Source organism: Nasonia vitripennis, chromosome 3, assembly GCF_009193385.2.
Source record: "Nasonia vitripennis strain AsymCx chromosome 3, Nvit_psr_1.1, whole genome shotgun sequence".
Lineage (NCBI taxonomy): Eukaryota > Metazoa > Arthropoda > Insecta > Hymenoptera > Pteromalidae > Nasonia > Nasonia vitripennis.
In genome coordinates, this window is record NC_045759.1 from 14,334,045 (window position 1) to 14,345,266 (window position 11,222).

The following is an 11,222-nucleotide window of genomic DNA, read 5'->3' on the forward strand; positions in this document are numbered from 1 at the left end:
GGCATGGCACACTTTGATTAGCGCCGTCGTGCTGGGATATATGGGTGGGGGGTAGCCGTCTGATATGTCTGTTATATTTTCGTTCGCTTACCTGGCGCTGTCAATTGTTTTACACAGGTAGCTGACGTAGCCTCGATGGCATTGCCCGATAAGGGGCTTCACAGTGCTTCGGCTATATAGGCTGGAAATAATCCAACTCTCGAGTCTTCGTGCCGCGGATTTCCTTATTGATAAGTATATCGGAGGTGTGTCAGTTGCTCTATTCTGCGAAAAGGAAACTGTTATCTTCTACCTACTTCTGCATAGTTATATAGTAGAGTTCTAAGTTATTGCTCAGTAACGCTTTGAAATTCCCGCCAAAACTCGATATACTCTCTCGACACGGACTATATACCTTATATATAGCGCGAGCTCCAATAATAGCTATAGCGGGAGTCGGGACTCTATATAGGCTTTTCTCCCGTAGTAAAAGTTCGCGTGAACTAGACCAATCAGTATGTTTACACTTGAGAAAAATTCAACTTTTTCCCGTGCACTCGCTCCTAAAATGAGTGAGGAACTTTGCTCGCTATTGGAATTCGCTGCAAGTCTCGGCTATCGTCTATCAGAGGCATGTAACGGAGAATACACGCACTGATCTCTCACGCGCGCGGCATCGTCAGGACTTGAAGATTTCCGAGTTGGCTTCTCCCACGGAAATCGCTGGGCGTATGATTCATCAATTGAGGTTACCTTACTCGCGCGCGAGACAGAGATCTCTGATTACATGTACACACGTATGACTCTGTCTCTGTCTGCCTCATAACTCTGTGTGTTGACATTCTATACTTCAGTCGAGAGGAGAGGAATCTGACAATGTTTCAAAATCCGCTCGACTACGAAGAGTGAACGGTGTTTTGTGCGGACACAGATTGTAAGCTTCCTCGTCTCGAAGAACACTGGGCTGAAAAATTCGCATTTTTTTTGTTTTCCCGGTAATATGCAGGGCGTCGACGGTTGACTCTGGTGCATATAAATGAGTGCTTATTGGAAGACACAGGTCGGAGTGATGATGTTAGAGGATGACTGTTTTGGAGCACCTGTAGTCCAGGACTGCAAGAACTTTGCGAAGATGACCTGAAGTGCGCTGAGGGAAAAGCAGCAGCAACAGCTACGAGGCTTCAGAGAGGCAAATATTATTTTCCATCCGTGAACATGGTGCATCCATTGTTTATCGAAGATGCTTGGTGTTACTGGGTCATCTCCGCTGGAGCACTATTTTCCTTTGTCGGCCTCATTGTTGCCTGTATATGTAGCTGTCGGCGAAATGACAACAAGTAAGTCTTATTTCGAGTTTAAAGTAAAATTTGGTATGTTGAAAATATAGCAGACAAATATCTGCATAATTTATGTTGAGTTTGTTGAGAGTGTATTCAGTGTTTACAAATTTATTTGTCATCCTGAATCCAGATAACGGTGTTATTTTTTTATATGAAATGTGTAAAATTTGATTTTACTCCTTGTCCTGGATAATAAAGAACCTGTTATGACAGGAGCGAGTTCCTGGGGCTTGCAGGTATGGTAACAATTACTCATCCTGACAATGAGGGATTCTGCAGAATTACCACGTCTTCCGAAGCAATGCAGACTCTTCCACAGGACACAGTTGATGGAGGAAAAAGGTGTCTTGCTCAAACCTGACGCATGGTTGCATGTAGAATTGTTTTATTCTAGTTTGCTTCTAATCACAGTTGCTGAAATCAATAATTTATTTAGAAAAATACAAAATTTAAAAAAATGATAGCTATTATATTCATTTTAATGTATGATAAAAAAAGGGACTGCAGTTAACTGTTGACACATTTGTAGAAAAAGTTCATGCAATCTTAGTTCAAAATTGAGAAGAGGCTTTGTCAATATTTTATCTTTACAGCTTAAGGGGATGTGGGAGCTGAAAACACTGTTTTTCTGTTCCATATAACTTTTTTAATAAAGCTTGCAATGAAAAACCAAGACCAGAGCGCCATAGTGTTGAGTTTAGTGAATCATTCTACCGAAAAAAAATACCAATCAGACTTTTGGATTTATAAAAGTTATGAAATACAAGTGGGTGTTTACGCGTGTTTATGCGATTACAGTGCCAACCTCAAACGCTAATTTCACTTATTAACTTTTTTTAATTTGAAACTTCATCAATATAATGAGCAGAGCGCCATAGGTTTGAGATGAATGATTTATTCTACCGATAGAAAATGTCAATATGGCTTTTAGTTTTTTTTTGGCATTTGAAATACTAAATACCCCGTAGGGGATTTGCGAAGCTATAGCTCCCACCTCCCCTTAAATCATACTCTTACTCTGGATATGGATGCTTTCATAAAATAAATCTCGTATCCAGAATTCCTTACTTTTTGTAACATATTATTTTACTAACCATTAAATAGCTGGTTGCAGGTTTTAAGTTACTTTTCCATCTTATATAAGAGTTTTAATCTAAAAAATTAAAGATAACAACTATATTATGTTTTCCACTGGAAATATGAATAAGATTAATACTCTCAATCTATGTAATTAGCATATTGCTATAGTAATTAGAATTAGTTGAACTTTCTTTTACAATAATTCTGATGAATATTTTCTTCTCCAATGAAATACATGAAACTGATTCTTTTCACAGAAGTAACACTGCAAACAGAAGCTTGCCAGATATTCCAAAGGATAAAAATGCAGATTGTGAAACTGATGTAGAATTAAGGGATGTGATATATGAAGTTACAGAAAACATAGGTGGCGATCCATCAGAGCTCTATGCAACTGTCAGAGATAAAAGTAAAGATAGCTTAATTTATACATTTATAATAACTCACAGTCTGTTAGAACTTTATATATCTTCTTACGTTTTATTACAGATGAAGATAGAAAGGATAAGCGAGATAAACAAAGTATATCACAGCAGAGTTCTCAGGATGAAACAGCAAGTTTATATGCTAGGCTTCAAACTCCTCAAACAAGCAGTGGTGAGAATCGTTTGCTTTTTTTTGTTGAACTAGTTACTGGACAAATTTTCCAAATAAATCAATCATGATTGTTTAATTTTTACAGAAGAACACCCATATGCACAAGTTCAAAATGTTCCAAAGACTGAAAATGCTCAACATATTAGGTAATAATTGCATCACAATGAAACCATTTAAAAGTAATGCTTTTAAACATAGTACGTTCCAAATACATGGCTTTTTTTAAGGAATAATAGCAGTCATATGATTGACTTGGCTCAGCCGTCCACATCAACGGGCGGAAATTTGCCCGTTGCGCCGCCGAGAAGTCGTAGATCATCTTCGCATAATTCTCTCCTGGAACAACCTGTGCCTGACATTCAAGCTGCAACTGCCATCACTGGTGGAGTCCAAGCCAATCAGGACTTGCCGTACATGACACCGCCTATCCTGATGCCACTTCCACAACCCCCTCAGCCTCAAAATAACAGTCCTCAGCAGCAACATTTCAGCGGCGATTCGCAAGATTCAAGTAAAAACGCATTTGTTATTAACGTTTTCCTTGTATGATTTGCATTTTGACCTTAATAACTTTACGTCCGTTATAATTACAGAGGGATATACAAGTATTAGTGTTAGAGAGCCATTAGCCAATATAATCGCACAAACGAAAAGCGCTCAACAACAGAGACAAGCCACTCGACCAATTACGGATCCACATTACGCTACTGTTTCCGATGATTCTGGTGAATTGAATTATCATTAAATGGCTTTTGTTTTTATTCTTGGAAAATAAATTTATACTTATTGTAGATGAAATGTACGCTGCCATCGACGAGCAGGACAAAGTTTACACGAGCGGCAGTGAGACGTACGCTCAGATTCAGCCGATGGCGGTTGAAGTCAATCGACCACCTCAAAACGAACAACCGAACGTACTCTTACAAAGTTCTGTACGTGCGGAAGAACCTTATGCGTTAGCGCCACAACCACCAAGCGTGGATAGTCTTAGGCATGTAGCGCACGCACATTCGAGACAAGGTAATCCATTTCCTCAGTAATGTTAAACGCTTCTTCTCTATACTCTCTGCGATTTATATTGAAAGATACTACAAATATACTTATATGAGACACATATTTTCTTGTAAAGAAAATTGCTGCCTGATGTACATATGTGTACAGATTATAAATTTTTACGACTATTGTTAATAAAACGAATTAACATAATACAAAGCGTATTGACTTTTTATCGGAAGATAAATAAGTGTTCACGATGTCTCATATTTTGGTTTGCTCCCAATTCATCTTCGTTTATCATTTCGCGCCATGTTTTTATTATTTATTTAACTATTTCGTTTTGTAACCATACTATCTCTTTTGGATTTGGTTTTTACACGAAATTGTTTACAGCTTTTACTCTATAAAACTCTTCTGCTTCCATCGACTCTTGGGAGTATCTTCTTTCTTGCTCTCTAGTCTCTCTACATTTTTCACTTTTTTTCTTTTCTGACGAAATTTTTGTGACACAGCCTCATCATCAAGCGCAACAAGCTCTGTGGCGAACCCCAGCTCACCGAAGCCCGAGAAGCGTCAGGCAAACTCACCGCTGCCGCCTCCACCCGAAAATCCTATGGACATGTACGCGATGATCGACAAGCGCAATAAATCCGATGATCGCACTCGAGGTACACACCCAATAGCACTAGTCAAGAGTTACTTATCTATCAAAATTAGAGATTTTACGACAATTTCTTAGGGCTGAAAAGGCTATTAGTTATTTCGAGTCCATTTCTCATTAAGTCTACATTTTTAATTTTGTCGCCTAACTTTAAAATTTACGTTATTCTCATGAATCACGTATCTCACCAACCCATTATTTTTTTCCTTTTGCCATCTCGCACATGTTTTGGGAAAACCTTAGCTAGCGTATCATCTGGCAAATCCCTGGAGGACATGTATGCCAAAGTGATGAAAAAGAAGCGTGAAAGCGTAGACGATGATCTTACTGCCAGTCCAACTTCAGGCCTTCCGGTGGGTTTTAGTCTCGAAACAAGCGCAGCGGCGGCAGTGATATCGAGTGGAAGTGGAGCACGTCGCAAGCTCAGCCTGATCGAGGTGAGTCGCGCTTCCTGGTCCAGCCACGATTCCGTCGAGATTTTGAAGCGTGAACCGGATACTGTAGTGGCATCTGTGGAACATAATAACGGCGTGGAGCCATTCGACGATGAATTTGATCTAGATCATGGCTACGAAGCTGTTGCGGGAGGGGGCGGTAAGCGTCTAAGTGCACCCAGCGTAGATGCTAATTACGAGACACTTAGACCCTTAAACTCGGCTTCGAGTTCGTCCAGAAATGGCATCGACACACAACTACCCATATACTCCATGCCCTTCAAACATCGACAGGTGAGTGATACGCGAAATATAACGTTTTCGTTTCTACGATAAGACACTATTTTATTCGTCGGTTAAACATTTTTATGGTAAAAATAGTCGAAGCTAAATTGGCATCATATATCAATTCTAGCCAATATAATAACAAATTGAAATTAAATTTAATTTATAATACATATTTAAATATTACTTAAGGTAAGCAACGCGAGCAGCGAAGATCCTGGCTACGAAAAGGTGAGGCTATGCAAGAGGCCAACGAGTGCAACTAGTAATATTGGCTTGGAAGATGTTGACACGGATTCTGAACCAAATTATGAGAGCATGCCTCATGATCCAATTGAGCCCAACTATGCCTCAGTGGGCGCTTGCAGGCTCGGTACCTCAGACAGCGATGCTGATCCTAACTATGAAAGCGTGAGCAACGGTGACCCAAACTATGAAAGTGTGAAATATGTGAGCACGGGCTCTGCTGCGGCAGTCGCTGGTACGTCTATGGAGCCACCATATGAAAGACTTGCCGCTCCTTATGATCCTGATTACGAAAGGATACGCAGGAGTGGTGAGTCTCACGGTGCCGGCGCCAATGACACCGATGATGAGCAATATGTACAGGTCTAACGATACCTCGCAAGGACTGCGAACCGGGCACTACGCGCCGGTAGTGAAGCTGCTCGGCGACGTTCGGTTTGCAGACCTGCGATCGGTAATCTGAGAAAAAGATACGAGTATTTATTTTACAAACGAGTGTGACTCGTTACGAAAACACGCTCAACTTAATAAGAGACTTTTCTTCTAGCGGAGTGCGTAAAATTTCTACGCATATTTTTGAGCGACCTAAGGAAGTTGTATTTAGATACAGGTTGTATTTCTTAATTCTGAGTCATTCCGGAATCATTAGCTCAAAAAAATATATAATTTATTTTGTAAAAATATTTGCCTAAAGAAAATACTTGTTACATGTAGATATTTGACACATGACGGATATTCCGTTTACTGTAATGATTAAAGAGAATCAGAAGTTTAACTTCTGTGCAATGCCGATATTGAACGCTAAATTCTAGGAAAGAAAATTTAGGCTAAAAATCGTTTTATCGTAACTTCTATTTTCTATAACGTAATTCATTGTTAGATTTTTACATTTAATTGAGAGTATTTCCATTGCTTATGTTGTAACTTGCATAACACATTAAATGCGTTGAGATCATTACATGGAGAACCCTTTAAGAATTTATGGGTATTCAATCATAAACGAGAAAAAGACAGAAATCAATACTTTGTCAAAATTATTTTAGTATTTAATTATAAGTCAATATTGTACATAAGAAATGTACTCTATTAAAGTTTATTCTCTTTTTCTTGACTATGTCAAAAACTTGTTTTATAATATGATGAGAGAAAAGTTTATGAAATAAATCAAACTCGGAAAATATAAATTATGAAAATATAATTTTCAACAAATATTATAAATGTAAAACAATGAGATTCATAAGCTTTAAAAATTATAAGCTAAAAGCAAATAATTATTCATTCCTGAAAGGAGTAAAATGCAGATATTTCAAATGCACGATATAATCGAACAAAAAGTAATTAAAAATTACAAAAAATCTGCATGTACAGAGATTCAAAGTTACCATAAATAAGTACTTTTGGTACTGTAAAGTATTGACAATGAAAATTTAAAGTCCTACTTTTGTCTATTTTTCTTATTCGGTTTTGCAAAATTTAACTATTTTCAATTTCGTTTCATTGGTTATTGGTCATAGTTTATTATATCTTATTCTCATCTATTTGTAATGAAAATATACCTATATTTTTTTTATCAAAAATAAAATATCTTTTCCAAATGTATCTCAAACGCATGGAAAATTAGATCATTTTAAATGTACTAGAATTTAAAAGAAAGCCAAAAGTTACAAGTAGTATAATTACTTTAAGAACAAATAAACGACTATTTTTAATACAAGTTTTAACTATAATATCATAGATTATGATACTATCAGTATATATACATATATGTACAACGTTTCTTTCTATTTTCATAAGGGAGGGTTAAGGCTGATAGTAAAAGTGGTGTGAAAGCCTGTGCGTATTTTTGAAATACGCCCTACTTTTTTCGTGAGTTATTGTCAGCAAGATAAATGAATATTGCCTTCATCAACATTTTAATTAAAATAAATACTGAAAGCAGTCTTATGAAGCATTTTTACGATAACCTGACATGAAGATTTATACACTACTCGCGTATTCATAAAATAGCTCAATAGCTCACGTTTAAAATAAGCTTTTATGTCTATGCAAAGGACAACAATTCTATACTTTTTGTTTAATCGTATTAAAGTTACCATTTTTAATAATAAAGAATTTTTCTCCATGGTTTCTCGGGTATTGAAGCTCTGGCCTCCTATATTAGCAATATTAGTAACAATAACAGTATGCGTGTACATAATGACGAACCAACGAATGATAATCTTCTCTCTATTCGATTCAGGCATAAATTATTCTCACATAATTTATTTATATTCCTATCGCGTTGTCGAGCATTCCAACCTATGTGCCAAGCGACCTCGATGTAGAATTCAGTATGTTATAATTCACTCTGCTGTAGCGTAGCCTAGGTACAAAGTATCTATGCTTATAATATATGATATTTCCTATACATACCGAAAACAGATGCTCGGCAATCATCTAATCTTCCAAGTTCCACAGTATTTTTTACCTTTTCTTCCACGAGCTGTGCGTATGCAGAGAAAATAAAAAAGAGAAACGGGGAAAAATATAAGAGGTATATTTATATTTAATAATACGTAAGGAGAGTATCTTTTTACACTCGGAGAAAGACTTGGTTAATATATTTTGATCGATGAATTCTACCTCGGTTGATGTCTGTTTCAAGCTTTGCAAAGGATCCGCGTTTATATAGTAAAATATTTTAATAAAATTAAAAATTTTGAATGTTAAAATTAAATTTTTAAATTTTTATCAAATTATATAAGCTGCTTTGTGATAGATACTTGCGCATCGTTTGAATAACGTTAGAATTGCGATGGACGTTTCAGTAAAATTAAAACTTTTTATGAATAACGATAACTGCTAAGAAACTTCTTTGAGTGTGTACTCTTCTGTGTAACCAGTGCAATGTAAACGGTATACCTCGCAGTGGTTGAGGTAGCTTTAACGAAAATTAACGAGCAAACTAGAGTTCCGCTCCATGACAGTTTTTAAAAACTAAGTTTGTTTAAGAAATACAGGGATAATGTAAACATTTATATATTGAATATCATATTAGGAGGCGTTTCATCGAAGATTCGCGGAGATAGAAATGAAAACTATTATTTTATATAATATATAATATATTGCGGATTATATTATCAGAAATTTCTGTACTCGAGCGTCTTCAGCCCTGGCGTGGGACATAATTAATGTATAATGATTTTTTTATTCATGTATATACATATTATGTATACACATATATGATATTTTATTAATAAATTCTTTTTATATGGAACGAAAATCGGCCTGGCGTAATCATTAAAATATCGATATAGTAGAGCAGGATCAGGAACAATTGGAGTTTGTAAAGGAAATAACGAGCTTTTATAAAAGGGAGAGAGAAAAAATGTACGAACATACAAATATTTGAATTGGTTTGATTAAAAAAATTGTATTACTCCCATAATCGAGGATTCGTTTTTCTTTTTTTTTTCATAGACACCACATTGACAATTCTCTCATAATGGTCTCTAGGTCGGTTAACAATGTAAATGATTATTACTTACTACTTACATTAATTACAGTAGCTTACTCTGGTAGTAATCCTTTTGTCATATTTATACTTTATATGTATAGTATTTATATATTTATACTGTCCTTATGGAGAAAACAATAATTCGCCACTTTGAAATTGTTCAACGCTTTCTCGTTTATCGTTTTCGCGCACTTTTGTTCTGATGTACTATCTCGCGTCATTTATATACGTTTACTTCCGCTATTCGGCGCATGAAAGCACTCTATGTCTCGCATTCTTGAATACTTTTCGTCATGTAAATTTATATATCTTCACCGTTCACTGATGCATCTTTCAAGAACTCGTTCGGCTCGCATTTTTGAAAACGAACGAAATTTTCGTTGACTCTGGCTCGCAAAAATGTGTTTATATATATATATATATATATATATATATATATATATATATATATATACACACACACTCGTTATTGATAAAAATTTCGACTTTAAAATTACTCGATCGAGTACACTTTTATAGTTTTGTTTTTTATTATAAATTTTACATAATGTACGTTTACTTCAATATTCCAGAAAAAAAACGATACTCGAATAACTGAGAGGAGCCTTCTCGTATTAACATTTATTTCTGCATTCTCGGCGCATTCGCATATTGGATGTATACATGTAAGACTTTATTCTGTATTTGGATACAGACCACTTTGCTTCGGAGGTAAGGAAATGTGCGAGTTGTTTGCGTAGATATAAGAAAGGAGAGTTAAGTATCTAATACGTATACAAACGAAAAAGTATCACGTATGCAAGAAAAATACAAAAGAAATCAATACATCGACGTCGATGTGGAAGACCGACCAACCGAATCTTACAAAAGTTTTGATATTTACATAAAGGGCGTGTCAACTTCGTTTATCCTCCGCTCGTGCTCGAGCTGTACACGTTGATTTTTGCTTTTCTTGCGCTGTCGATATATATGCGTCGAGAAAGTATAAGAGCATATTGAAGGGCGATATCACACGTAAAATGTATAAAAATTGAGAGGAAAACATTACAGCTTGAATGAAAATACAATACAAAGAAAGAATCTGTAGTCGATACAATCGATAGTACGTATGTATAAATTCTAATAATTATGAAAAGCGCCATATACTTGCGAGTGTTTAACATAACACTTATAGCTTTCAGAAAACGTTAATGTATATAAATGTACGTAAAAAGAGTATATAAGAATCAACCGAATGGATTGCACTGACAAAGATGAGTTTAAGAAAGCTAGCAATAAAAAGTAATAATAATTATTCAACGTTTCACTATATTTTGCAATTGATCAATAGGTGTATATAAATTCTACGCCAGCGATAATTTCAGCCGAATCCAACAGCATTCGTCTGGAAGATTTGCCAATACATAACAATGAAAATTCATCCATAAAACTTTCAAGGAGTTAATATAATCTTTATCAGTGCAAACCTCGTCGACATTAATAAGTTGTCCTGCAACCATGCTAAGCCAGCTAGCATGAGAAAAACATTGTACACATATAGTTTGCAATACAATAGTGCAAATATTCGCTTCGATAAAAGCACGAAATTAACAGTGAAAGCTTTGCACGCCTTATACTTTAAATACTCTTATACAATTGCTTCGTTACAAGTAGACGTAATTACGGTTCACGTTAACTACAGAAAATTCAGTCAACTCTACGTTGTATTGTATATCGTTACGAAAAGATCTGACTAAATCCACTCTAGCGAAGCGATCCGTTCAATGTATATCGTACACAGTAATGCTTTAATGGTAACCTAACACAGTATTAATTTGCGCAGTGCTTAATCTATTGTGTATATTAATATACGTAAAAATTCAGACAAAACAAAGTTAGACGCGACGGCGATAATGTGATCAGCGATTGACGTGTCTGAAAAATCTTCGCACTTTCCTCCCCTGCATCAGCTGTCAGCGTCGGTACTCTCACTCTCCCTCACAACTTCGGTCGCTTTTACACACGGATCATATAGTAAAATATCGTCACATCAACGCTTACGGCTCGTACGTTTATAGTATTTGTATTTTCTATATAATTTGTTTTCTTAACTCTTGCGTTCCTGTATA

The 11,222-nt window shown here is 35.9% G+C and overlaps 1 protein-coding gene across 5 annotated transcripts; it reads left to right on the forward strand.

Annotated features, from left to right (window-relative positions):
- The first annotated feature begins 116 nt into the window (after positions 1-116).
- On the forward strand, positions 117-8,880 carry LOC100118022. 5 transcript variants are annotated; one of them, XM_008206347.4, is made up of 12 exons: positions 317-913; positions 986-1,316; positions 1,533-1,661; positions 2,657-2,808; positions 2,889-2,996; positions 3,082-3,142; positions 3,224-3,507; positions 3,590-3,721; positions 3,789-4,016; positions 4,505-4,660; positions 4,897-5,381; positions 5,565-8,880. In XM_008206347.4, exons 2-12 carry the CDS (start codon positions 1,195-1,197, stop codon positions 5,985-5,987), a joined length of 2,280 nt encoding a protein of 759 aa, XP_008204569.1. In that variant the 5' UTR covers positions 317-913; positions 986-1,194; the 3' UTR covers positions 5,988-8,880. The 5 variants fall into 5 exon arrangements, with proteins under 5 accessions (XP_032454367.1, XP_032454368.1, XP_008204573.1 ...); XM_032598476.1 differs by lacking the exons at positions 317-913; positions 1,533-1,661 and adding an exon at positions 117-245; XM_008206351.4 differs by having other exon boundaries at positions 314-1,316; positions 3,233-3,507.
- Positions 8,881-11,222: the final 2,342 nt, after the last annotated feature.

What these genes read in the sequence shown, in the direction of transcription:
- LOC100118022 (XM_008206347.4), top strand. Translation starts at nt 1,195, where the DNA reads ATGGTGCATCCATTGTTTATCGAAGATGCTTGGTGTTACTGGGTCATC. An exon ending in TGCAACTGTCAGAGATAAAA is followed by an intron (nt 2,809 to 2,888) that starts GTAAAGATAGCT and finishes GTTTTATTACAG; the next exon opens with ATGAAGATAGAAAGGATAAG. An exon ending in AACTCCTCAAACAAGCAGTG is followed by an intron (nt 2,997 to 3,081) that starts GTGAGAATCGTT and finishes TAATTTTTACAG; the next exon opens with AAGAACACCCATATGCACAA.